Source organism: Scyliorhinus torazame, chromosome 13 (assembly GCF_047496885.1).
Source record: "Scyliorhinus torazame isolate Kashiwa2021f chromosome 13, sScyTor2.1, whole genome shotgun sequence".
NCBI lineage: Eukaryota > Metazoa > Chordata > Chondrichthyes > Carcharhiniformes > Scyliorhinidae > Scyliorhinus > Scyliorhinus torazame.
In genome coordinates, this window is record NC_092719.1 from 224615989 (window position 1) to 224643891 (window position 27903).

At 53.2% G+C, this 27903-nt stretch overlaps 1 protein-coding gene across 1 annotated transcript in view; it reads right to left on the reverse strand.

Moving 5' to 3' along the window:
• Positions 1–27903, reverse strand: part of aldh1l1 (aldehyde dehydrogenase 1 family, member L1) — a 133776-nt gene that overhangs the window by 78369 nt on the left and 27504 nt on the right. Inside the window, exons 2-3 of the mRNA XM_072473105.1 lie at positions 14978–15137; positions 2957–3191 (exon numbers count right to left, since the gene is read on the reverse strand). Coding sequence (XP_072329206.1) covers positions 2957–3191; positions 14978–15104 — 362 coding nt within the window. The 5' untranslated portion in view covers positions 15105–15137. The remainder of the gene's footprint in view (positions 1–2956; positions 3192–14977; positions 15138–27903) is intronic.

Below are 27903 nucleotides of genomic sequence, written 5' to 3' on the forward strand. Positions count from 1 at the left end.
GAGTGTGGTGGAGACAGATTCACACAGCGAGTGGTTAGGATCTGGAATGTACTGTCTGTGAGTGTGGTGGAGGCAGATTCACACAGCGAGTGGTTAGGATCTGGAATGTACTGTCTGAGAGTGTGGTGGAGGCAGATTCACACAGCGAGTGGTTAGGATCTGGAATGTACTGTCTGTGAGTGTGGTGGAGACAGATTCACACAGCGAGTGGTTAGGATCTGGAATGTACTGTCTGTGAGTGTGGTGGAGGCAGATTCACACAGCGAGTGGTTAGGATCTGGAATGTACTGTCTGAGAGTGTGGTGGAGACAGATTCACACAGCGAGTGGTTAGGATCTGGAATGTACTGTCTGAGAGTGTGGTGGAGGCAGATTCACACAGCGAGTGGTTAGGATCTGGAATGTACTGTCTGAGAGTGTGGTGGAGGCAGATTCACACAGCGAGTGGTTAGGATCTGGAATGTACTGTCTGTGAGTGTGGTGGAGACAGATTCACACAGCGAGTGGTTAGGATCTGGAATGTACTGTCTGTGAGTGTGGTGGAGGCAGATTCACACAGCGAGTGGTTAGGATCTGGAATGTACTGTCTGAGAGTGTGGTGGAGGCAGATTCACACAGCGAGTGGTTAGGATCTGGAATGTACTGTCTGAGAGTGTGGTGGAGGCAGATTCACACAGCGAGTGGTTAGGATCTGGAATGTACTGTCTGAGAGTGTGGTGGAGGCAGATTCACACAGCGAGTGGTTAGGATCTGGAATGTACTGTCTGAGAGTGTGGTGGAGGCAGATTCACACAGCGAGTGGTTAGGATCTGGAATGTACTGTCTGTGAGTGTGGTGGAGGCAGATTCACACAGCGAGTGGTTAGGATCTGGAATGTACTGTCTGTGAGTGTGGTGGAGACAGATTCACACAGCGAGTGGTTAGGATCTGGAATGTACTGTCTGTGAGTGTGGTGGAGGCAGATTCACACAGCGAGTGGTTAGGATCTGGAATGTACTGTCTGAGAGTGTGGTGGAGACAGATTCACACAGCGAGTGGTTAGGATCTGGAATGTACTGTCTGTGAGTGTGGTCGAGACAGATTCACACAGCGAGTGGTTAGGATCCGGAATGTACTGTCTGAGAGTGTGGTGGAGGCAGATTCACACAGCGAGTGGTTAGGATCCGGAATGTACTGTCTGTGAGTGTGGTGGAGACAGAGTCACACAGCGAGTGGTTAGGATCTGGAATGTACTGTCTGTGAGTGTGGTGGAGACAGAGTCACAGAGCGAGTGGTTAGGATCTGGAATGTACTGTCTGAGAGTGTGGTGGAGACAGAGAAAATTGGATTATTATCTGAAAAGGAGGAATGTGCAGGATTAGGGGCAGCTGCAAGGGAGTGGCTCGAGGTAAATTGCTCCTTCAGAGAACTAGCGCTAACATGATGGGCTGAATGGTCTTAATAAATGCTGTAACCATTCAACGATTCTATGATACCATGAGGGGTTTGGGGATAGGGTAAAACAGTTTTCACTCCAGAAGGATTGACAATCAAAGGATGTATATTTTATTATTAAGAACAAAGAAATGTACAGCACAGGAACAGGCCCTTCGGCCCTCCAAGCCCGCGCCGACCATGCTGCCCGACTAAACTACAATCTTCTACACTTCCTGGGTCCGTATCCCTCTATTCCCATCCTATTCATGTATTTGTCAAGATGCCCCTTAAATGTCACTATCGTCCCTGCTTCCACCACCTCCTCCGGCAGTGAGTTCCAGGCACCCACTACCCTCTGCGTAAAAAACTTGCCTCGCACATCTACTCTAAACCTTGCCCCTCTCACCTTAAACCTATGCCCCCTAGTAATTGATCCCTCTAACCTGGGGAAAAGCCTCTGACTATCCACTCTGTCTATGCCCCTCATAATTTTGTAGACCTCTATCAGGTCGCCCCTCAACCTCTGTCGTTCCAGTGAGAACAAACTGAGTTTATTCAAACTCTCCTCATAGCTAATGCCCTCCATACCAGGCAACATTCTGGTAAATCTCTTCTGCACCCTCTCCAAAGCCTCCACATCCTTCTGGTGGTGTGGCGACCAGAATTGAACACTATACTCCAAGTGTGGCCTAACTAAGGTTCTATACAGGTTCACAGACATGGGCATCTCTGGCCAGTCCAGTACTTATTGCCCAGCCATAATTGCCCTTAAGCAGGTGGTGGTGAGCTGCAACTCTGAACCGCTGCAGTCCATGTGATGTAGGTACACCCACTGTGCTGTTAGGGAGTGAGTTTCAGGATTATGACCCAGCGACAGTGAAGGAACAGTGATATATTTCCAAGTCAGGATGAATGATCCATTCCTGTGCTATATGATTTTAAATCTATATTCAATTCTCTTCAGAAAGTTATAATTGAATCTGTCTTTCAGGATAACAGCAACCCTCGGTAGACAAATAATTCTCTTCCTCTCCCCCGCTGGTTCTTTTCCCAATCATCTTAATCCGTGCCTCCTGGTTATTGGTGCTTTCAGATGTTTGTTTCTTCCCAGTGTTGACCGATTCTACTCCATCAAAACCCTCCATGGAATTAGAACATTTGTCCAGAATTCTGGCTTTAATCTTCTCTGCTCGAAGAATAGCAACTCCACTGTCTCCAGGTCTCTCACATTAACTGGACTCTTGCATCCGTGGTGCCATTGCAGTCAATCTCCTGTGAAGCCTCTCATGGCCTTGATATCCTTCCTAAAGAGTGTTCCCAGAATTGGACACAATACTCATCTGAGATCTACAACAACGTTCCCTCGAAACGGCATGGCCATGGAGAACCAAAAGCCCCCATACAGGCCACACATGAGACGCCCTCCCTAATAGCTGCACGTGTAACATGCAAAAAGTGTAACGGACTAGCTTGCTCACTCCAAAACGAAACAAGGGTCTAAGGGTTGACTTTGGCACAAAGATTGATTGGTGTCCTCTTACCAGTTGATAGCGGAGGCTCCCCTGTGCCTGGGAAGTAGGGATGGGTGGTAGATGATGGACCCATGCTTGGGAAAGTCAATCACTTCCATCGGAATGAACTGGGAGCAGAAAGGCAGCACATTAAGCTCCGCTCCGAGGCTGGCATACTCGCTCACTACCTCTGGGATCGCCTTCCCTTTCACCCGCCAGCGGGCATACTTGAACAAGCGGGTGCCGTCCTTCGCACCTTCTGCAGCTGATGGGGAAAATGCGGCAGAGATGATTAAAAACAAGACCCATCATTTGTTGCCCATCCCTAATTGCCCTTGAGAAGGTGGGGGTGAGCTGCCTTCTTGAACGGCTGCAGTCCCCGTGGTGTAGGTACACCCACTCTGCTGTTAGGGAGGGAGTTCCAGGATGTTGTCCCAGTGACAGTGAAGGAACGGCCGATATATTCCCGAGTCAGGATGGTGAGTGACTTGGAGGGGAACCTCCTGCTGGTGGGGCTCCCAGGTATCTGCTGCTCTTGTCCTAGATAGTGGTGGTTGTGGGTTTGGAAGGTGCTATCTGAGGAACCTTGGTGAGTTACTGCAGTGCATCTTGTAGATGGTACACACGGCTGTCACTGTGGATTGGTGGTGAAGGGAATGGATGTTTAAGGAGGTAGTGGGGTGATAGAAGGATAAATGGCATCAACACCTGCCCTTGGACACACAGATCCGAGTCTAAACAACGCTGAGGTTCTGACTTTTCAATGAGATGTTAGACAGAGGCCCGGTCAACCCCCTCAGGTGGATATACAAATCCTATAGCCCTATAGCAAAGAAAAGCAGAGTTCTCTGTCGTTTCCTTGCTGATATTTATCCCTCAATTAACATCACTAAAACCCAGATGGTCTGCTGTAATGTGTGAGGGAATCGGAAAGCTCTGTGGCCCCTAAGCAATTGACCGTTTCCCTGAGCATTCACCGAGTGCACCAACAGTCACTGAGTTGGAGCTAATCATAAACAGCCTTCATTCCCATTCCCACAGGAATTTCAGGGTGTGCTTTGCAGCTATACAGCTGATAAAGGACTCAACAACTTGGTCAAAACTAAAGGTGAGAAACGGTTGCCCATTTTGGATTCAAATGGAATCCGACCTCCACCTTCCACATCATTAATTCTGTGTTGAAAGTAAATATGGTGGAGATAATTTTTAGTCTGGAGTGGTCTCTTTCCTCTTTACCTCGACACAGAACCACCCCACCCTGGAGCATCAGAATTCCCTCCACCTGGACTGTCACTAAATAGAAAACCCCAAAGGCTTCATGGACTTAAACACTGCAAACAAACGGGCCAAACCTCAACACGTAGAGGCAGACGGAATTGTAAGGGTTAATCTTCAAAGCACGTCAACACCAAAGCCAGGTCGATGCTACGTAAAGACGATGGGGTGTTAAAATCTCGCAGTGGCCATCGAACAATCTCGTTAAAGGAACGGAGAATATCGGAGCTGGTGGCCCCGGACAACACAGCCATTCTACAAACACACATCGACAACAGCGAAGGAGAAGTTGACTTTATCGCAGACACATCACTGTGGGAGCCAGAGACTTCACACCTGGATGGTTTCCATTGATTTGGTCGTGGAGCCAACATTGCAATGAATGGGTTTGTCTGAACCAAGACTAAAGTGATTAAAAAGCCGCTAAGCACTGACCATCCAAACAGGATGTCTACAGGAAATATGCTTTTATATTTTTGATGAAGTTTTGTAATTAAAAGTCCAAGTGTGTAGGGTCTGACATTCAGCCAGCAAGGAGAGTCAGGAAGAGTCAACCTGGCCCACAGTTTGCACCAGAACGACCAGCTGTGTGGGGAGCTGTAAGCACCAGCCTGATCCAATGGGTATTGGGGCTGAGATTTAAGGATAGTGCGGAGGCTCGAGAAACACTCTGGAGGCTTCCTGTGGTAACTAATGGGGTTTATTAAAGAAAGGCAAAGGCTGGTATATGTACAGATGCAGAACACATTAGGATGGGTCTTAACTTCCAGTTCCAGGGTCCACACTGTCCAGGACACGGCTCCCAGGGTCCCGCGCTAACACCCTAGTGGCCGGGTTTGGAATGCTCCCACGCGATTGGCTCCAAACCAGTCACATGGGCCACCATGTCCATCCCCATAAACGGGCCGCACTATACATCCTTCCCTCACTTATGTCCCTTATTATATTTTACACAAAAACTATGTACGTAGTTATCCTATATACGTGGGAAAAGAGATCAGGGAAGAGAGAGTTCATCAAAGAGTCAACCAGTCCAGGGACCTCTATAATCCTCCCATGGGCTCCACAGGAGTCATGTTGCCGACGCCCAATGATAGTTCAGGCAGCATCATCTTCTCGGTAAGGAAACTGGTCTCAGAGGCTTCCAAAGGCCTGTTGCCTGGTGGTGGGGGGGGGCTCCTGGGTTTTCGCCTCCCTCTGTTCAGGAAGATTCACAGGATTATCAACACCAGTGGGACTTGTCTGCTCTGAAATGGGAGGCACCCCCCCCCAACCGGGCTTCTCAAATGGCAATATACTTTTTGACGGTTCCGTCATTTACATTTACACGAATGACAGGGACCCCGACTGGGACACGGTGCACTCGGCCAACCATACAGGGCGCGAGGCGAAGGCCCACCTGGAATGATGATCTGTCGCCGCACTGCGTGGCCGGTGACTTCTCGTGGAGGCCTGTCTTGCCTCCACCCTACCCGCCAAGTTAGGAACTCCCAAATCCAGGCGAGTCCTGAGGTGACGGCCCGTCAGCAACTCGGCAGGTGTGACCCCTGTGATGTGGGAGTCGAGATGAGTCATATCAGACAATTAACCAATGCCCTCAGCCGTTTGCCTGATTGTTTCCCCAAGGTATTTTTAAAAGTCTGTACGGTCCTCCTGGCCAACCCATTGGACGCAGGGTGGTGAATCACTCAAACAAAATTTTGGAAGTCGTCCCCTGTAAAACGGATGCACTGGATTCCGGCAGTCCCCGTAGAGCCAACCCTCGACGTGAGGCATGCACCGTGACGGCGAGGTCGTGCTCCCCGTTTCCTGTATCGACAGCTGCTGGGAGTGAGAATCCACCAAAACTAAAAATGTCCTGCCCGAGAACGGGCCTGCGGAGTCAACGTGGACCTGGGTCTGTGGCGACCTGGCTGCTCCCAGGGGTGGAGACTGACCGATGGAGGCAGTGGAGACACATTCCTCCAATGGCTTTGTCAGTTCCTGGCCACCATAGACAGCTGCGTGCCAGCATCTTTGTCGGCCCTGGGTGGATACCATGCACCTCCTGTAGGACAAGACCCCTGGCTGGTGGTGGAAAGGTGACTCGTGAGCCCCACAGGATGGCACCACCCGCACAGGTGAGATCACCTTGATGGGTTAAATAGGGTCTGAGGTGCTTGGATTTCTCATGCTGCCACCCAGTCTGAATCATCCATTTTACTTTCCACAATTTGGGAAATTCACAGCTACTCCTGGGTTACTGGTGGTGGCAGAATGTTTTTCAACAGGGGGAGTCAGCTCAATCCATCTGCATTGGTAATCTGAGTGTCAGGCCTGTGCTGGAACGGATAGCTGTAGGCCGCAAAAAACAGGCCCAAATTTGTACCCTTGCCAAGGTTATTGGAGGTATTGGTTTGAACCTCTCAAAAGGCCCAATAGTGGCTCATGGGCAGTAATTATAACAAATCACCGTCCATTCACATATTGGTGGAATTTCTTCACACCGTATATGTCTCTCTCTCAATTTGAACATAGTTCTGCTCCGCTACCAAGAGGAAAAGGGGATGGGCCACACAGTACCATCCCCCATCTTGTGGGATAGTACTGCCCCTATCCCATACGGAGAGGCATCCCATGTGAGGACAATCAGTTTCCCAGGGTCAAAGTGATCTGAAAGGTTTGAGGATTACAAAGCTTGAAGCTTCTTCTTGGGGCTCCCTCCATTGGCACCGTTGATGTTTCTTTAGCAGCGGGTGTAATGGTGCCAATGTTGTGCCTACATTTGGAATGAACCTGCCATAATAATTTACCATGCCGAGGAAGGATTTGAGCTCAGTTACATTCTCGGGTGCTGGGACCTCACGGATAGTCTTGACTCACTCTTCGAGAGGATGTGGACCTGTTGCATCAACACAGAATCCTAAATACGTCACTTCTGAGGCCTGGAATGTACACCTCCCCCCCCCCCCCCCCCCCCCGCCCCCCCCCCGGAAACCTTTCAGCGCCTCCTCTCGGCTAGGCATGTGTTCCTCAGGGTAGTCCCAGTGAGTGAAACATCGTCAAGGTAGACCATCACTTTGGGAATTCCTTGAAGAAGGTTTTCCATGGTATACTGGATAATGGCGCAGGCAGATGCTAGACGGAATGGGTGATAAATACAAAGGTGTATTCATTGTGATGAACCTCTGGGACTCTCAAGAGTTTTGAAAGTCAAAGAGATCTAGGAGTACAGGTCCACAGATCACTGAAAGGGGCTACACAGGTGGAGAAGGTAGTCAAGAAGGCATACGGCATGCTTGCCTTCATTGGCCGGGGCATTGAGTATAAGAATTGGCAAGTCATGTTGCAGCTGTATAGAATCTTAGTTAGGCCACACTTGGAGTATAGTGTTCAATTCTGGTCGCCACACTACCAGAAGGATGTGGAGGCTTTAGAGAGGATGCAGAAGAGATTTACCAGAATGTTGCCTGGTATGGAGGGCATTAGCTATGAGGAGCGGTTGAATAAACTCGGTTTGTTCTCACTGGAACGAAGGAGGTTGAGGGGCGACCTGATAGAGGTCTACAAAATTATGAGGGGCATAGACAGTGGATAGTCAGAGGCTTTTCCCCAGGGTAGAGGGGTCAATTACTAGGGGGCATAGGTTTAAGGTGAGAGGGGCAAGGTTTAGAGTAGATGTACGAGGCAAGTTTTTTTACACAGAGGGTAGTGGGTGCCTGGAACTCGCTACCGGAGGAGGTGGTGGAAGCAGGAACGATAGGGACATTTAAGGGGCATCTTGACAAATACATGAATAGGATGGGAATAGAAGGATACGGACCCAGGAAGTGTAGAAGATTGTAGTTTAGTCGGGCAGTATGGTCGGCACGGGCTTGGAGGGCCGAAGGGCCTGTTCCTGGGCTGTACATTTCTTTGTTCTTTGTTTGTTCTTTGTTTGTTCTTTGTCCAATTGTAGGTATGTGTGGCTGAGATCTAGTTTAGAGTAGGTAAAGAACAAAGAACAAGAACAAAGAAAAATTACAGCACAGGACCAGGCCCTTCGGCCCTCCCAGCCTGCGCCGATCCAGATCCTCTATCTAAAACTGTCGCCTATTTTCTAAGGATCTGTATCCCTCTGTTCCCCGCCCATTCATGTATCTGTCTAGATACATCTTAAATGATGCTATCGTGCCCGCCTCTACCACCTCCGCTGGCAAAGCGTTCCAGGCACCCACCACCCTCTGCGCAAAGCTCCTCTTCATTTTGTTCAATGGCATTGTACATAAGAACTAAGAGCAGGAGTCGGCAATTCAGCCTCTTGAGCCAACTCCGCCATCAATATGATCATGGCTGATCTCATCTCGATCCCAACTCCACTTTTCTGCCCATTCTCCATAACCCTTCAACCCATCATTATTAATCTCCTCCTTAAATTGACTCAATGTCCCGGCATCCAGCACACTCTGGGGTTGTCAATTCCACACCTTCACGACACTCTGAGAGAAGTCATTTCTTCTCATCTCTGTTTAGAATTGACTGCGCCTTATCCTAAAACTATGACCTCTCGTTCTAGACGGCTGCTGCTGTTGTTTTTCTTTGCGTTGTCGTGCTCTGCCTTGCGTAGCAACGTGCTTGAATAAAACTCTACGATAACAGAAATACACAAACTTTCGACAATGGAAGCTCTCTTGGGGCTGGTCCCCCCACATCGAGAGCAGTCCAACCTGTCTCAGGCGGACACCCTGTTCTTGTCATGGTCCTTTAGCTCGGGTCCAGTCCCGAGGACCATGTATGGTTCTCTCCTCTGCCTGTTGACCCTGCTGTTCACCTCACAGCCTTACCGCCCCAAACTTGATTGACGTCCCCTTCGGCCATGTTTGGAGCTCAGTGGCACCTTTTCTGGCACATTCCGTTGCCCGAGCTACCTCGATCGCTTTTTCCAAAAGGATGGAAGTTTCAGTCCACAAACTAAACGCGCAGCATGTGATTAAGCACAGTGCTCAGCAAGCTGACGAAGACTGGCTTTGAAGGCTGACATGGACTCTTCAGGGTCCCTGATAGGAAACTTGAACATATACTGGAGGATGATCAAGGGCCTGGAGTTAAAATGTTTCTTGACGAACTTGACTATCTGGTCTTTGAGTCGGGTGCCTCCGGGGAGGTGAGGTTCCTTATCAAATTACAACTTTGGGGCCCATAAATTGTCAGAAGTATCATCTCCTGTGTGTCTTGCCCTGTGGTCTGGTCCGCAGTGAATGGCGGAGCTGTTCGATGTACTTCATAGAATTATCATAGAATTTACAGTGCAGAAGGAGGCCATTCGGCCCGTCGAGTCTGCACCGGCTCTTGGAAAGAGCACCCTACCCAAGGTCTTTTTCAGCCCCTGGTCAAAGGTGGCTGGTTTACCGATAACAGGCATGTTCAATCCTGTTTTGATGGTTCCCACCAACTCTCTTTGGTCTTTCTTTTAATTCCTTTAATTGTTCCTCCCCCCCGCCCCCCCCCTCCCCACCCACCACCCCCCCCCCCCCCCCCCCACCACCACCACCACCAAATCATGAAGCACTGCGGGCTGCAAACGAATCTTTCACCTCGTCGCCAATGTAGTGGCTCGAGACAGCAGTCTGGTGGACTCCAGTCATAACAAAGGGGTTTATTAATGAAAGGTGAAGGCTGCTATATCCACAGGCACTGAACACAACAGGGTGGATGTTAGCTCTCCAACCCCAGGGTCCACACTGCCCGGTCCCCTGCTTCCAGAGTCCCGTGCTAACTCGCTATTGGTGAGGTTCAAGTGCTCCTGTGCGATTGGCCCGAGTTGGTCACGTGGGCCGCCGGCTCTGTCCCCTTAAAGGGGCTGTGCCACCACAGATGGTTAAAGTGCAGCAACTAAATCCTGAAGGGTTTGAGTTGAACCAATTAAGATTTAAGCAGAAACATGGGGGCCGGGCTGTGGACTTTCACTGGATGCTTTTGTTAATAAGTCTTTTCTTTGAATACTGTACAGTATATTCCACGAGTTTAGCATTCCTTTATTAGGGCATTAGAAGAGCTTTTAGTTAATAAATAAATTTATGTTTCACCCTAAAACCCTGCGTCCATGTAAATGTATCCTTTATAAAAATCCTAAACTCAAGAACTGACAGTAAGAGTCATTGAGTCATAGAGTCATAGAGACATAGAGACCAGACCCCTGAGGGACAGTACACGCTCGACAGACCAGACCCTGAGGGACTGTACACGTTCGGGGGACCAGACCCCTGAGGGACTGTACACGCTCGGGGGACCGGACCCCTGAGGGACTGTACACGTTCGGGGGACCAGACCCCTGAGGGTCTGTACACGCTCGAGAGACCAGACACCTGAGGGACTGTACACGTTCGGGGGACCAGACCCCTGAGGGACTGTACACGTTCGGGGAACCAGACCCTGAGGGACTGTACACGTTCGGGGGACCAGACCCCTGAGGGACTGTACACGCTCGAGAGACCAGACCCTGAGACTGTACACGCTCGAGAGACCAGACCCCTGAGGGACTGTACACGCTCGAGAAACCAGACCCTGATTGACTGTACACGCTCGAGAGACCAGACCCCTGAGGGACTGTACACGCTCGGGGGACCAGACCCCTGAGGGACGTACACGCTCGGGGGACCAGACCCCTGAGGGACTGTACACGCTCGGGGGACCAGACCCCTGAGGGACTGTACACGCTCGGGGAACCAGACCCCTGAGGGACTGTACACACTCGAGAGACCAGACCCTGAGGGACTGTACACGCTCAGTTAGAGGGGTGCTGTGCTCTGACTGTGAGATGTGGCAGGTCCGGGAGGCTTCCAGCGTCCCGGATGGCTTCATCTGCAGAAAGTGCACCCAACTGCAGCTCCTCACAGACCGCATGGTTCGGTTGGAGCAGCAATTGGATGCACTTAGGAGCATGCAGGTGGCGGAAAGCGTCATAGATCGCAGTTATGTAAATGTGGTCACACCCAAGGTGCAGGCAGAGAAATGGGTGACCACCAGAAAGGGCAGGCAGTCAGTGCAGGAAGCCCCTGTGGTTGTCCCCCTCTCGAACAGATATACCCCTTTGGATACTGTCGGGGGGGATAGCCTATCAGGGGAAAACAGCAGCAGCCAGAGCAGTGGCACCACGGCTGGCTCTGATGTTCAGAAGGGAGGGTCAAAGCGCAGAAGAGTAATAGTAATAGGGGACTCTATAGTCAGGGGCACGGATAGGCGCTTCTGTGGACGTGAAAGAGACTCCAGGATGGTATGTTGCCTCCCTGGTGCCAGGGTCCAGGATGTCTCCGAACGGGTAGAGGGAATCCTGAAGGGGGAGGGCAAACAGGCAGAGGTCGTTGTACATATTGGTACTAACGACATAGGCAGGAAGGGGCATGAGGTCCTGCAGCAGGAGTTCAGGGAGCTAGGCAGAAAGTTAAAAGACAGGACCTCGAGGGTTGTAATCTCGGGATTACTCCCTGTGCCACGTGCCAGTGAGGCTAGAAATAGGAAGATAGAGCAGACAAACACGTGGCTAAACAGCTGGTGTAGGAGGGAGGGTTTCCGTTATCTGGACCACTAGGAGCTCTTCCGGGGCATGTGTGACCTGTATAAGATGGACGGGTTGCATCTAAACCGGAGAGGCATAAATATCCTGGCCGCGAGGTTTGCTAGTGTCACACGGGAGGGTTTAAACTAGTATGGCAGGGGGGTGGGCACGGGAGCAATAAGTCAGAAGGTGAGAGCATTGAGGGAGAACTAGGGAATAGGGACAGTGTGGCTCTGAGGCAGAGCAGACGGGGAGAAGTTGCTGAACACAGCGGGTCTGGTGGCCTGAAGTGCATATGTTTTAATGCAAGGAGCATTACGGGTAAGGCAGATGAACTTAGAGCTTGGATTACTACTTGGAACTATGATGTTGTTGCCATTACAGAGTACTGGTTTAGGGAAGGGCAGGATTGGCAGCTAAACGTTCCAGGATTTAGATGTTTCAGGCGGGATAGAGGGGGATGTAAAAGGGGAGGCGGAGTTGCGCTACTTGTTCGGGAGAATATCACAGCTATACTGCGAGAGGACACCTCCGAGGGCAGTGAGGCTATATGGGTAGAAATCAGGAATAAGAAGGGTGCAGTCACAATGTTGGGGGTATACTACAGGCCTCCCAACAGCCAGCGGGAGATGGAGGAGCAGATAGGTAGACAGATTTTGGAAAAGAGTAAAAACAACAGGGTTGTGGTGATGGGAGACTTCAACTTCCCCAATATTGACTGGGACTCACTTAGTGCCAGGGGCTTAGACGGGCGGAGTTTGTAAGGAGCATCCAGGAGGGCTTCTTAAAACAATATGTAAACAGTCCAACTAGGGAAGGGGCGGTACTGGACCTGGTATTGGGGAATGAGCCCGGCCAGGTGGTAGATGTTTCAGTAGGGGAACATTTCGGTAACAGTGACCACAATTCAGTAAGTTTTAAAGTACTGGTGGACAAGGATAAGAGTGGTCCGAGGATGAATGTGCTAAATTGGGGGAAGGCTAATTATAACAATATTAGGCGGGAACTGAAGAACATAGATTGGGGGCGGATGTTTGAGGGCAAATCAACATCTGACATGTGGGAGGCTTTCAAGTGTCAGTTGAAAGGAATACAGGACAGGCATGTTCCTGTGAGGAAGAAAGATAAATACGGCAATTTTCGGGAACCTTGGATGACGAGTGATATTGTAGGCCTCGTCAAAAAGAAAAAGGAGGCATTTGTCAGGGCTAAAAGGCTGGGAACAGACGAAGCCTGTGTGGGTAGCCAGGGAAAGCAAGAGGGTAGCCAGGGAAAGGGTTGGCCCACTGAAGGTTAGGCAAGGGAATCTATGTGTGGAGCCAGAGGAAATGGGCGAGGTACTAAATGAATACTTTGCATCAGTATTCACCAAAGAGAAGGAATTGGTAGATGTTGAGTCTGGAGAAGGGGGTGTAGATAGCCTGGGTCACATTGTGATCCAAAAAGACGAGGTGTTGGGTGTCTTAAAAAATATTAAGGTAGATAAGTCCCCAGGGCCGGATGGGATCTACCCCAGAATACTGAAGGAGGCTGGAGAGGAAATTGCTGAGGCCTTGACAGAAATCTTTGGATCCTCGCTGTCTTCAGGGGATGTCCCGGAGGACTGGAGAATAGCCAATGTTGTTCCTCTGTTTAAGAAGGGTAGCAAGGATAATCCCGGGAACTACAGGCCGGTGAGCCTTACTTCGGTGGTAGGGAAATTACTGGAGAGAATTCTTCGAGACAGGATCTACTCCCATTTGGAAGCAAATGGACGTATTAGTGAGAGGCAGCACGGTTTTGTGAAGGGAAGGTCGTGTCTCACTAACTTGATAGAGTTTTTCGAGGAGGTCACTAAGATGATTGATGCAGGTAGGGCAGTAGATGTTGTCTATATGGACTTCAGTAAGGCCTTTGACAAGGTCCCTCATGGTAGACTAGTACAAAAGGTGAAGTCACACGGGATCAGGGGTGAACTGGCAAGGTGGATACAGAACTGGCTAGGCCATAGAAGGCAGAGGGTAGCAATGGAGGGATGCTTTTCTCATTGGAGGGCTGTGACCAGTGGTGTTCCACAGGGATCAGTGCTGGGACCTTTGCTCTTTGTAATATATATAAATGATTTGGAGGAAAATGTAACTGGTCTGATTAGTAAGTTTGCAGACGACACAAAGGTTGGTGGAATTGCGGATATCGATGAGGACTGTCTGAGGATACAGCAGGATTTAGATTGTCTGGAGACTTGGGCGGAGAGATGGCAGATGGAGTTTAATCTGGACAAATGTGAGGTAATGCATTTTTGAAGGGCTAATGCAGGTAGGGAATATACAGTGAATGGTAGAACCCTCAAGAGTATTGAAAGTCAAAGAGATCTAGGAGTACAGGTCCACAGGTCATTGAAAGGGGCAACACAGGTGGAGAAGGTAGTCAAGAAGGCATACGGCATGCTTGCCTTCATTGGCCGGGGCATTGAGTATAAGAATTGGCAAGTCATGTTGCAGCTGTATAGAACCTTAGTTAGGCCACACTTGGAGTATAGTGTTCAATTCTGGTCGCCACACTACCAGAAGGATGTGGAGGCTTTAGAGAGGGTGCAGAAGAGATTTACCAGAATGTTGCCTGGTATGGAGGGCATAAGCTATGAGGAGCGATTGAATAAACTCGGTTTGTTCTCACTGGAATGAAGGAGGTTGAGGGGCGACCTGATAGAGGTATACAAAATTATGAGGGGCATAGACAGAGTGGATAGTCAGAGGCTTTTCCCCAGGGTAGAGGGGTCAATTACTAGGGGGCATAGGTTTAAGGTGAGAGGGGCAAAGTTTAGAGTAGATGTACGAGGCAAGTTTTTTACGCAGAGGGTAGTGGGTGCCTGGAACTCACTACCGGAGGAGGTAGTGGAAGCAGGGACGATAGGGACATTTAAGGGGCATCTTGACAAATATATGAATAGGATGGGAATAGAAGGATACGGACCCAGGAAGTGTAGAAGATTGTAGTTTAGTCGGGCAGTATGGTCGGCACGGGCTTGGAGGGCCGAAGGGCCTGTTCCTGTGCTGTACATTTCTTTGTTCTTTTTGTTTGCTCGAGAGACCAGACCCTGAGGGACTGTACACGCTCGAGAGACCAGACCCTGAGGGACTGTACACGCTCGAGAGACCAGACCCCTGAGGGACTGTACACGTTCGGGGGACCAGACCCCTGAGGGACTGTACACGTTCGGGGGACCAGACCCCTGAGGGACTGTACACGCTCGGGGGACCAGACCCCTGAGGGATTCTACATACCGAGAGGATCTTCTTTGCCGTCTTTATCTGGGATCGTGAATATTCCGACAATCTCGTGTCCCGCCTTTTTGAGTTCCTTGTACACCTCTTGGCCGAACAGGCTCTGTCCGATCACAGCAATCTTCATCCTCCTTGAACAGAGTGCAAAAACCTGCTGAGACTGATAGAAAGCAAAGAGCTGAAATTCCAACAGCACAACAGAGAATGCTATATCCTCCCTGAACTGCCCCTTAGTGTCCAAAGATGTGCAGGTTAGGTGGGGTTATGGGGATTGAGCAGAGGATTGGACCTATGCAGGGTGCTCTTTCCGAGGGTTGGTGCAGATTTGATGGGCTGAATGGCCTCCTTCTGCACTGTGGCACTATGGAAGTTCAGACACTATTACAATGAGAGAAATCACTTCATACACACACACACACACACACACACACAAACACACACACTCACACACACTCACTCACACACACTCACACACACATGCACACACACACTCACACAAACACACACACACACACTCACACACACACACACACTCACACACACACTGGATCATCTGTTTCAGGGATGTTGATTGACAAATACGCCAGCGATAACTCCCCTGTTCTTCTTTGCAATAGGCCATGTGATCTTTTAAGTCTATCCTAGAGGATTGACAAGATGACACCTCTGACAGTGTAGCGCTCCCTCAGTACTGACCCTCTGACAGTGCAGCACTCCCTCAATACTGACCCTCAGACAGTGTGCGTGCTCCCTTAGTACTGGCCCTCTGACAGTGCAGCACTCCCTCAGTACTGACCCTCTGACAGTGCCGCACTCCCTCAGTACTGACACTCTGATAGTGCAGCACTCCCTCAGTACTGACCCTCTGATAGTGCAGCACTCCCTCAGTACTGACCCTCTGACAGTGCAGCACTCCCTCAGTACTGACCCTCTGACAGTGCAGCACTCCCTCAGTACTGACCCTCTGACAGTGCAGTGCTCCCTCCGTACTGACCCTCTGACAGTACAGCACTCCCTCAGTACTGACCCTCTGACAGTGCAGCGCTCCCTCCGTACTGATCCTCTGACAGTGCAGCACTCCCTCAGTACTGACCCTCTGACAGTGCGGGGCTCCCTCAGTACTGGCCCTCTGACAGTGCAGCACTCCCTCAGTACTGACCCTCTGACGGTGCCACACTCCCTCAGTACTGACCCTCTGACAGTGCCACACTCCCTCAGTACTGACCCTCTGACAGTGCGGGGCTCCCTCAGTACTGGCCCTCTGACAGTGCAGCACTCCCTCAGTACTGACCCTCTGACGGTGCCACACTCCCTCAGTACTGACCCTCTGACAGTGCCACACTCCCTCAGTACTGACCCTCTGACAGTGCAGCACTCCCTCAGTACTGACCCTCTGACAGTGCCACACTCCCTCAGTACTGACCCTCTGACAGTGCAGCACTCCCTCAGTACTGACCCTCTGACAGTGCGGCACTCCCTCAATACTGACCCTCTGACAGTGCGGCACTCCCTCAGTACTGACCCTCTGACAGTGCAGCACTCCCTCAGTACTGACTCTCTGACAGTGCGGCACTCCCTCAACACTGACCCTCTGACAGTGCGGCACTCCCTCAGTACTGACCTTCTGACAGTGCCGCACTCCCTCAGTACTGACCCTCTGACAGTGCGGTGCTCCCTCAGTACTGACCCTCTGACAGTGCAGCACTCCCTCAGTACTGACCCTCTGACGGTGCAGCGCTCCCTCCGTACTGACCCTCTGACAGTGCAGTGCTCCCTCAGTACTGACCCTCTGACAGTGCGGTGCTCCCTCAGTACTGACCCTCTGACAGTGCAGCACTCCCTCAGTACTGACCCTCTGACAGTGCGGCACTCCCTCAGTACTGACCCTCTGACGGTGCCACACTCCCTCCGTACTGACCCTCTGACAGTGCAGCACTCCCTCAGTACTGACCCTCTGACGGTGCCACACTCCCTCCGTACTGACCCTCTGACAGTGCAGTACTCCCTCAGTACTGACCCTCTGACGGTGCCACACTCCCTCCGTACTGACCCTCTGACAGTGCAGCACTCCCTCAGTACTGACCCTCTGACAGTGCAGCACTCCCTCAGTACTGACCCTCTGACAGTGCAGCACTCCCTCAGCACTGACCCTCTGACAGTGCAGCACTCCCTCAGTACTGACCCTCTGACAGGGCAGCCCCAGCCACATTTCAACGGTTAACTAACAAAGTTGTTTCAGGATTACCCAATTGTGCAGTATACATCGACCATCTGGTAATTTTCAGCCAGACACGGAAAGAACATTTAAAACATCTGAGGGAGTTATTGGATCGATTTCAGGAGGCTAGTTTGGTGGTAAACCTAGCCCAAAGTGAATTTGAAAAAGCCCAAGTCACTTTCCTTGGCCATACAATCGGACAGGGTCGAATGGTCACACGGGATATGAAAACAGAAGTTATTGGGGAGTTTCCAATTCCCTCAAGACGAAGGGAAATAATGCGATTTCTTGGCATGAGTGGATTTGATCGAACATTGTGAAAAAGTTTTGTAGGGTGATTGCTCCACTGATGGACTTGCTGAAGAAACATCAAAAATTTCAGTGGACAGCTGAGTTTCAACAGGCATTTGACTGCCTGACAGCTGTGATAACCAATGCTCCTGTGTTGGAGAATTACAAGGGACTCTGTGATCAGATAGAACTAAAGTATCTGACTTTAAAGAGAAATGCCGAGGCGTAGGGGAATGGATGGATCGTGCAGAGACCTTCTTGTTCAAAGAGACTGTCAATCAAGAGGGATTCCAGTTGGAGGACGAAGAACAAAAGGAAAATGGACTATATTATTATTCCTGTGTGCCTGTGTTGGTTTTTTGAAACAAAAATGTATATTTACTGTGTGCATTTCTTAAAGGATAGTGAAAAGGTGAAAAATGAAACCATCTTGAAGTTGATGGTTTATTTATTTTTTTGTTACAGGGGAGGTGTCATGTGAGAGTACCTTTAAGAAATGGGTGTTTATAAATGGGTGTGTATATAAATATCTGTAGTGAGAGTACCTTTAAGAAATGGGTGTTTGTTACTGCAGTGATGTCAGAGTGGGTGGAGCTGGGCTGTCTGTCAGCTTTTTACTTTCGCTTTAGGCTTTTTGCTGTAGGGTGGGTTTAGTTTTATTTTAGTTTTGGAGAAGCTGCAATCACAGCAGGATGTGTGTGAATCTCTGCAAGCTTATGAATGTCCATTTGCTGATTTCAACGTAGTAACTGTTCTCAGTAAGTTAAACCTGAGGTGCTTCTGTTAAAGGTTTTGTTTTAAGTCTTATGGATGTTAAAAGGAAAGCTCAAGGATTACCTAGTGTTGTATTCCTTGGGGGTTGTATTCGAATTGATGGTTGCTACGATGTCCACTGTTTGTTTTAAAAAGGTTAACTTGAGTTCATAGAATAAACATTGTTTTGTTTTTAAAAATACTTTTCCATTTCTGCTGTGCCACACCTGTAGAGTGGGCCCTGTGCTCCCCGTACCACAATCTAGTAAAAGTTGTGGGTCAGGTGAACTCCATGATACACTTTGGGGTTCTCTAAACCCTGGGCCAGAACAAAGGACCATGCCATCCATGAGCATCAAGGTTCCTGATCACTGCTTACTGAGGAACGGAGTCACTTTGTATTCAAGGGTGTAAAACTCCCACAAAACCTCAAAGCTCAGCCTTCAAAAACCAGAGGATGAGAGGGCTATATATCAGCCGGTCCATTTTCCATATTTTCTATTAAGTGATCGGGCACTAAAATTAAAGAATCTTGACAAGTTTACAGTCAATGGTTCCAGTTTAAACAGGCCAATCACATTGAGTTCTGAGAGTTGTGGCTTTACAGCCAATTCCGCATTGATATTCCACATCGAGAAAAGTCCAGTGTGCGGCTAGGGGCTGTTCCTTGGGAATGGAATTGAAAAGATAGGTAACAGCAGACTGCATCCCAAGCATATCTTGCAAGTAAGAATGTATTTTCTACCAGGCTTAGCTTGCTGGTACTAGCACAGGTATATTTGTGCTAATAAGGGACAATACCGAACTCGCATAGGTAATCTGTAATGGGCCAGTGTTTAAAAACTCCAAAGTGTATTATGGAGTTCACCTGACCTATAACTTTGTGTGTTGAATTTGGCTGGGACGAACAAGAGCCTTCCCTTCAAGTGTGATTCAACAGTCTTCCCAGACACTTTAATCAAAACAAGCTTTATTCTAACTTAGTTAACATTTATATGAACACACAGCAAGAATTGTTATCAATTACAAACATGGAGATCCCACACAGCTACTGTAATCTATGTATAACACTTAATGAATTCCCCCTTAACTGTTCCAATTCAAAAGCAAAATCCCATAAACCAAAAAACCCTTTTCAAGGGCGTGTCCCAGCACTCTGCATTCTCACTTGAATAAGACTTGCTTTTCCTGAGATTCTGACCCTGTCTCACCAGCAGATTTAAGCCCTTCCGGAAAGAAAACTATATCTTAAAAGACACCACCAAGGTGATTTTTACTGGAACAGATATTTAAAATAAAACTAGAGAGAGACAGGCCAAAACACTTCTGTTTCCTGTCTGAGTCCACAGCAGTCAAAACTGAAAGTGAAAGTAAAAACAGCTCACAGAGCCACAGCCCAGCTCCACCCACCCAATGACAGCACTGAAGCCATGTGATAAGACAAAAAACGTTCATAGGGCAGGTCGGTAGCATAGTGGTTAGCACAGTTGCTTCACAGCTCCAGGGTCCCAGGTTCGATTCCCGGCTTGGGTCACTGTCTGTGCGGAGTCTGCACGTTCTCTCTGTGTCTGCGTGGGTTTCCTCCGGGTGCTCCTGTTTCCTCCCCAGTCCAAAGATGTGCAGGTTAGGTGGATTGGCCATGCTAAATTGCCCTTAGTGTCCAAAAGGATTGGGTGCGGTTATTGGGTTACGGGGATAGAGTGATGGTGTGGGCTTGGGTAGGGTGCTCTTTCCAAGGGCCGGTGCAGACTCAATGGGTCGAATGGCCTCCTTCTGCACTGTAAATTCTATGATGAGGGACACTCCCATGACATAACCCAGCAGACAAATAATTAGTTAAGAAGACTGATATTCAAACAACAGCATTCAAAAAAGCTCCTTTTTATATCAATTTATATCAATGATTTGGATGGGATCAAATACATAGTTGCTAAAATTATTGATGACACAAAGACAAGTCGAAAAGTATGTTGTCAAGAGGATATAAGAGCCTCAATTTTCATCCGACCTGGGGAGTAGTGTGGAGGTAGCTACAGGCTGCTGAGTGCGGAAGTGGGCTGTTTAAAAGACCCACTTCGGTGGCAGGGAACTTCGCTTTAGGGTAAAATAAAACACAAATAGCATGAAGAATAACTTGGATGTTAATTGTTCCATGCTGCATAATTTGTTGTTGTTGGCAATCTTGTGATCTATCTTGTTGGGATCCTCCTGTGTAAACCTTGTTTTCCCTGTGTATTCCCTTTATTTTCCATTATTTTGTGGCTTTTATAATTTTTGCACCTGGAGAATTAATAGGATCTGCACCTTTAAGATGAACTTCACCTTTAATTTAACCAAAACGGGATCCAGCCGGGTGTGCTGACATCAGTGATGACAGCTCTGAATGGACTTGGCTGTCTGCCAATGGGCTACTTTAAATTCCCGGGTCTCAACCTACACTCGATGCTGATTGGTGCTGGCCGTTTCAGAATGTTTTGCAAAGGCAGACCTCGGGCGAAATTCTCCGTTATCGGCGGAAAGTCCGCCGATCGGCGCAAAAAACGGCGCAAATCCCACTTGCGTCACGTCATAAAAATGGGCCGATAGTCTGCGGCCCGAAATGGGCTAGCAGCGACGTAACGGGATCCGCGCTTGCGCAGTGGTTCACGCCGTGCAGCGTCATACGCGCTGCACGGCGTGACGGCTCATAAGGCCGCGCAGCTCCCCCCCACCCGACCGGAACAGCCGACCGCAACACCCGACTTGATGGCTGGCCGTCGCTCAGCCCCGAGGTTCGAGTCACGCGATGTGGAGGCGCTCCTGGATGCGGTGGAGCAGAGGAGGGACGCCCTGTATCCCGGGCACGGCCGCAGAGTTGCCCCACGCCACAGCCGGCGTCTGTGGAGGGAGGTGGCAGAGGCCGTCACCGCTGTGGCCCTGACACCACGGACAGGCACCCAGTGCCACAAGAAGGTGAACGACCTCGTCAGAGCAGGCAGGGTGAGCGTCCCCCATATCCCCCATATCCCCTCTCCCCCAAATCCCCCCCTCCCCCATATCCCCCCCTCCCCCATATCCCCCCCTCCCCCATATCCCCCATATCCCCCCTCCCCCATATCCCCCCCTCCCCCATATCCCCCCTCCCCCATATCCCCCCTCCCCCATATCCCCCATATCCCCCCTCCCCCATATCCCCCCCTCCCCCATATCCCCCATATCCCCCATATCCCCCATATCCCCCATATTCCCCCCTCCCCCATATCCCCCCCTCCCCCATATCCCCCATATCCCCCATATCCCCCATATCCCCCATATTCCCCCCTCCCCCATATTCCCCCCTCCCCCATATCCCCCATATCCCCCATATCCCCCATATTCCCCCCTCCCCCATATTCCCCCCTCCCCCATATCCCCCCTCCCCCATATCCCCCCCTCCCCCATATCCTCCATATCCCCCATATCCCCCATATTCCCCCCTCCCCCATATTCCCCCCTCCCCCAAATCCCCCCCTCCCCCATATCCCCCATATCCCCTCTCCCCCAAATCCCCCCCTCCCCCATATCCCCCCCTCCCCCATATCCCCCCCTCCCCCATATCCCCCATATCCCCCATAACCCCCTCCCCCATATCCCCCCCCTCCCCCATATCCCCCCCTCCCCCATATCCCCCATATCCCCCCTCCCCCATATCCCCCCCTCCCCCATATCCTCCATATCCCCCCTCCCCCATATCCCCCCTCCCCCATATCCCCCATATCCCCAAGTGAATACAGCCCTAACCTTAACCTCTGCAATGCACGCGCAACCGATGGCGTGCATTCATATACCTGCCTAACACTGTTGCCTTTTACCCCTGCCACCCCCCCCCCCCCAGGAGAAGCGCGCACACAACAATAGGGAGCATGTGAGGACTGGAGGAGGGCCCGCTGATGAGAGGCCACTGACCGTACACGAGGAAAGGGCCCTGGAACTGGCTGGCGGACCTGACGACCGGGAGGTTGCTGATGCAGAGGTCGGGGCCCCACGAGCAAGTGAGCCACCAACAGCCCGTCCCCATATCCCCCCTCCCCTACATCCCCCTCTCCCGTATCACCTGATCACTGCCTGATGTCTAACCATGCATGCTTCATTGTGTATCGCAGGACCAAACGTCCAGGCACCCATCCCCGCAGATGCAGACCGCCCGCAGGATGCCCCTCCGAGACCACGGGAGACGGAGAGACCCGGAGCAACAGGGAGACGACACCCCCGTCACGTGCGGGAGCGACCACCCAGCGATGAGGGGGGCAGCCACAGGCCCCCGTCACATCCGAGCCAGGACACCACTACCCAGGACACCACTATCCAGGACACCCCTACCCGGGACACCACTACCCAGGACACCCCTACCCGGGACAGCACTACCCGGGACAGCACTACCCAGGACACCCCTACCCGGGAAGACGAAATACCGGACAGTGACTCAGAGTGGATGGGTGGAGACGAACCCCCACCCCAAAGTGCCATGGACTCAGAGTGGGACGAAGAGCACGACACAACGCCACTGCTGTCACCAACACCCTCCACCATCGCAGAAACACTCACCACGGTTGGGCACTTTAGTGATGAGGCGTCTGGTACACTCACTGGTGCGCACAACACAGCCGTCCCGGTACAGCAGGTGGAGGTAGGAGCAGCAGAGGGACCGGGCGGTCGGAGGGCAGCCCAGGCCAAGCGAACATCTGCCGCCCAGATGGATCCCGGGTTCCTGCAGTTACCACACCCACACATAGATCCGATGCAACCACCGACACGGAGACGAGCGAATAGGGTGACGGGTGGCTTGCGGCGGCTGCGGTCGCAGGTGGAGGAGTCCACCCGCGTCCAGGAGCTGGGAGTGGTCCCGGTCATGCGTGCCACCCAGGCTGACACCGCACGGGTGGCGTCCGCGGTGGAGGCAATGGGTGCGACGGTGTCAGACATGGGGAACGGTTTGCGAGGCCTGGGGCCTTCCGTGCAGGCGGCGTCTGTGGCCCAGGAAATGGCTGCCCTCTCACAGGAGGCAATGAGCCAGTGCCAGCGCCAGATGGCAGAGGCGCTCAACGCCATAGCCCAGTCTCTGCAGGCCATGGCCCAGTCTCAGCAGGCCATCGCTGAGGGCATCGGCGCCAGTGGCCATGTGCGAGCTGGCGTCGCACTGTCGCAGACAGGGTTCGACAACCCCCTGGGCTCCATGGCTGCAAACCTGCAGACCCCTGTCGATACCAGCACGGGCCTCCAGGACTGGCAGCGCCAGATGTCGGGGGCGCGTCGGATGGCCAGTCCGTTCGCATCCCCCACCCATGTAGAGGCCTGGGGGCCATCGGGCACCCCGAGGGAGGAGGAGGTGGTGTGGTCCGTCCCGGCTCCCTCTGTAGGGGAGGTCCCGGTACACCGCGACACCTCGGACTCCCCCCCTTCCGTCCCAGGTGCATCGGGTGGGCAACGGGCAGGACAGGCTGGCAGCTCGCCATCCCAGTCGCCCGGGCCGCAGCCTGGCACATCTAGGCCAGGACGCCCCAGGAAACGGCCGCCAAAGGGATCCAGTGTCAGAGGGCAGGAATCACAGGAGTCCACCTCCAGTTCTGCTGTACCGTCTGGGGAACCACGTAGACGTAGTCAAAGGGCCCGTAAGGCCAAACAATTAGACACTGAGTAAGTTGGCACGGGTGCAGGGCACAGATGAGTTTTAGGCGCTAGGGCACGTGCATGAACTCCTTTGGTTATTAAAGTCAATGTTACACCTACCGAAGCTGCCTTTGTGCTCTGTCCAAAGTGTGCGGGGGTGTCATGTACGTTGAGCGCAAGTGTGTGTGTGAGGGGTGGTCTTACCTCAGCCCCAGGTGAGTCTGCCCCCTTCCCCCTGGGCCGCCATCAACATCCCCCGGGCAGAGGACGGGACCGTGCGCTGCAGTGTCACAGCCGCATGCAGGGATGGTCCGGGTGGATGGTGGTACTGTGGCCATGGGTCAGACATAGTCCAACGATGTAGAGCCAGGAGCTCATCGGAGGCGGGCTGTCATCATTCTCCATGGCCTGCGATAGACACGCGTCCACCCGCAACTGGGTGAGCCCGGCCCGTTGTGCCGCCGGTGGATCGGCAATTGGGAGTGGGGGGGTGGTGTGCATGCGGGTGGGGTGTGTGGGGTTGGGGAGGGGGGTGATGGTGCTGGGTGGATGGATGGGTGGGGGGTGTGGGTGGTCGGCTGTTGTCATGGTGTGCGGTCTGTGGCCATACTACCCGATTCCCACGCCCATCTAGTCAGTGAAGCGGGCGTCTATCAGTCTGTCCCGTGCCCGCTGGGCCAGCCGGTAACGGTGGACAGCCACCCGTCTGTGTCTACCCCGTCTGCCCTGACCATTGCCCCCATCCCCCTCATCTGGGGAGGACTGGGCCTCTTCCTGCTGCTCCTCCACTCCGCCCTCCTCTGCCTGCGGCACATCGCCCCTCTGCTGGGCTATGTTGTGCAGGACGCAGCACACCACAATGATGCGGCCGACCCTATCTGACCGATACTGGAGGGCGCCCCCAGAGAGGTCCAGGCACCTGAAACGCATCTTCAGTACGCCAAAGCACCTCTCGATCACTCCCCTTGTCGCTACATGGGCATCATTGTAGCGGTTCTCCGCCTCATTGCGTGGCCTCCGTATAGGCGTCATCAGCCACGATCGCAATGGGTAGCCCCTGTCGCCCAGCAACCAGCCCCTCAGCCGGGGATGGCGTCCCTCGTACATGCCGGGGATGGATGACCGCGACAACACGAATGAGTCGTGTACACTGCCTGGGTAACGGGCGCAGACGTGCAGGATCATCATGCGGTGGTCGCAGACCACCTGTACGTTCATCGAATAGGTCCCCTTCCTATTAGTGAACACGGCCCTGTTATCTGCAGGTGGCCGCACGGCGACGTGCATCCCATCGATCGCGCCCTGGACCATGGGGAACCCGGCAATGGCAGAGAAGCCCACGGCCCGGGCATCTTGGCTGGCCCGGTCCACGGGGAAGCGGATGTAGCGGTGCGCCATGGCATAAAGGGCATCTGTCACTGCCCGGATGCACCGATGCACCGATGTCTGCGATATGCCAGACAGGTCCCCACTCGGTGCCTGGAATGACCCCGTTGCATAAAAGTTCAGGGCCACCGTAACCTTGACGGACACGGGGAGAGGGTGTCCCCCGCCAGTGCCACGCGGTGACAGGTGTGCCAGCAGGTGGCAGATGTGTGCCACGGTTTCCCGGCTCATCCGGAGTCTCCTCCTGCATTCCCGGTCCGTGAGGTCCTGGTATGACTGCCGGGGCCGGTACACACGGGGCGCCCTCGGGTGCCTCCGTTGCCGTGGGGCCTCGACGTCCTCCTCCCCCTCCTCGTCCTGTCGGTCAGGTGTCCCTCCAGCCTGGGCGGCTGCCGCCTGCCCCTCTGCGGCAGCCTGCGCCGCCTCTCTGGCACGCTCCTCCTCCTCCTCCTCCTCCTCCTCCTCCTCATCCAGGGCAACATAGACATGAGCGGCTGCCACCACGGCGGCCAACATCGCTGGATGATCTGAAAACATGACAACCTGGTGGGGGGGAGGGGAACGACGACATGTCATCATTGCCCATATCCCCTCCTCCCCCCAGCCAGGTGGCATGGACCGCATGGGTCCAACTGTTGGAGGCTGGCACCTGGCCAGGTGGACCAACTCATTTGCCCTCCCATCACCCACCCCGGCACGGACCCCCCCCCCGCCCCAACCTCCACCCCAGCACGGACCCCCCCCCCCAACCTCCACCCCGGCACGGAACCCCTCCCCAACCCCCAACCTCCACCCCAGCACGGACCCTCCCCAACCTCCACCCCGGCACGGACCCTCCCCAACCTCCACCCCAGCACGGACCCTCCCCAACCTCCACCCCAGCACGGACCCTCCCCAACCTCCACCCCGGCACGGACCCTCCCCAACCTCCACCCCGGCACGGACCCTCCCCAACCTCCACCCCGGCACGGACCCCCTCCCCAACCCCCAACCTCCACCCCGGCACGGACCCCCTCCCCAACCTCCACCCCGGCACGGACCCCCTCCCCAACCCCCAACCTCCACCCCGGCACGGACCCCCTCCCCAACCCCCAACCTCCACCCCGGCACGGACCCCCTCCCCAACCTCCACCCCGGCACGGACCCCCTCCCCAACCTCCACCCCGGCACGGACCCCCTCCACAACCCCCAACCTCCACCCCAGCACGGACCCTCCCCAACCTCCACCCCGGCACGGACCCTCCCCAACCTCCACCCCAGCACGGACCCTCCCCAACCTCCACCCCAGCACGGACCCTCCCCAACCTCCACCCCGGCACGGACCCTCCCCAACCTCCACCCCGGCACGGACCCTCCCCAACCTCCACCCCGGCACGGACCCCCTCCCCAACCCCCAACCTCCACCCCGGCACGGACCCCCTCCCCAACCTCCACCCCGGCACGGACCCCCTCCCCAACCCCCAACCTCCACCCCGGCACGGACCCCCTCCCCAACCCCCAACCTCCACCCCGGCACGGACCCCCTCCCCAACCTCCACCCCGGCACGGACCCCCTCCCCAACCTCCACCCCGGCACGGACCCCCTCCACAACCCCCAACCTCCACCCCGGCACGGACCCCCTCCCGGCACTCCCCCGGAGCCCAGCCTACTCTAACCACCCCCCCCCCCCCCCGCCGCACACACACACAAGCCGAGACACACCTCTCCTCAGGCAATCAGTCTGCGGCCACGCATTTCCTGCCCAGAGCCAACCCCCCAGGCCGTCACTCACCTCCTCGCTGGTCGGCGTGAGCCTGGAGCACCGGGTCACGCCGATGAAAAGGAGGTTTGATTGACGTCGACGTGAACGGTCATCACGTCGACGGGACTTCGGCCCATCCGGTAGGGAGAATATCGGCAGGCCGAAAATCGGCTGCCTTGCGCAGGCCCGTGACATTCTCCGCGGCAGCGGCGCCATTAACGCCCCGCCGACTTTTCTCCCTTCGGAGACTTCGGCGGGGGCGGGGGCGGGATTCACGGCGGCCAACGGCCATTCTCCGACCCGGCGGGGGGTCGGAGAATGACGCCCCTCTTCTCAGGACCTTTGTCTTCAGTTTGATCAGGAAGCCAGAAGGCCACAGCTCCGATTTCGCTCTCTTACCTAATAGCCTCTGACTAAAGACCTGAAATAAACATTTTTCTCTCTATCCAGCCTGTGACTATTTCGACCGTGAAGACAGAAGCTGGGGGGAGGGGCGGGGGGGGGGGGGGCAGGGATGCTGAGCTCTGATTTCTCTCTCACCCAATGGGTTATTTCTGAAGGTCCAGGATAAAGTTCTTTCTCTCTGCACAGCCTGTGAGACCTACAGGAAAGCCCAGGCCAGCACCAGCTGCAGGCAGGGTGGGTTGAAATGGGTTGAAAATCCTTTTTAAACTCTCATGTGGAGAGCTCTAGTCGTATCTCAGTGAGGTTGATAGTTAATCTGTTGGAAGTGGAGCTTCCCTGTGAAGGCCCAAGCTAACACAAGTTAAAGTGACTCCCCAGAGGGGATCCCACAGCCTGGGAGCCCAGCCTGAATGTTCCAGCCAGAAGAACCTCGTTAGCCATCTATTTGGTGGTTTCAACACTCCGTGTCCTGGAAAGATAGCCGGCTACAAGGATTTCAATATCAC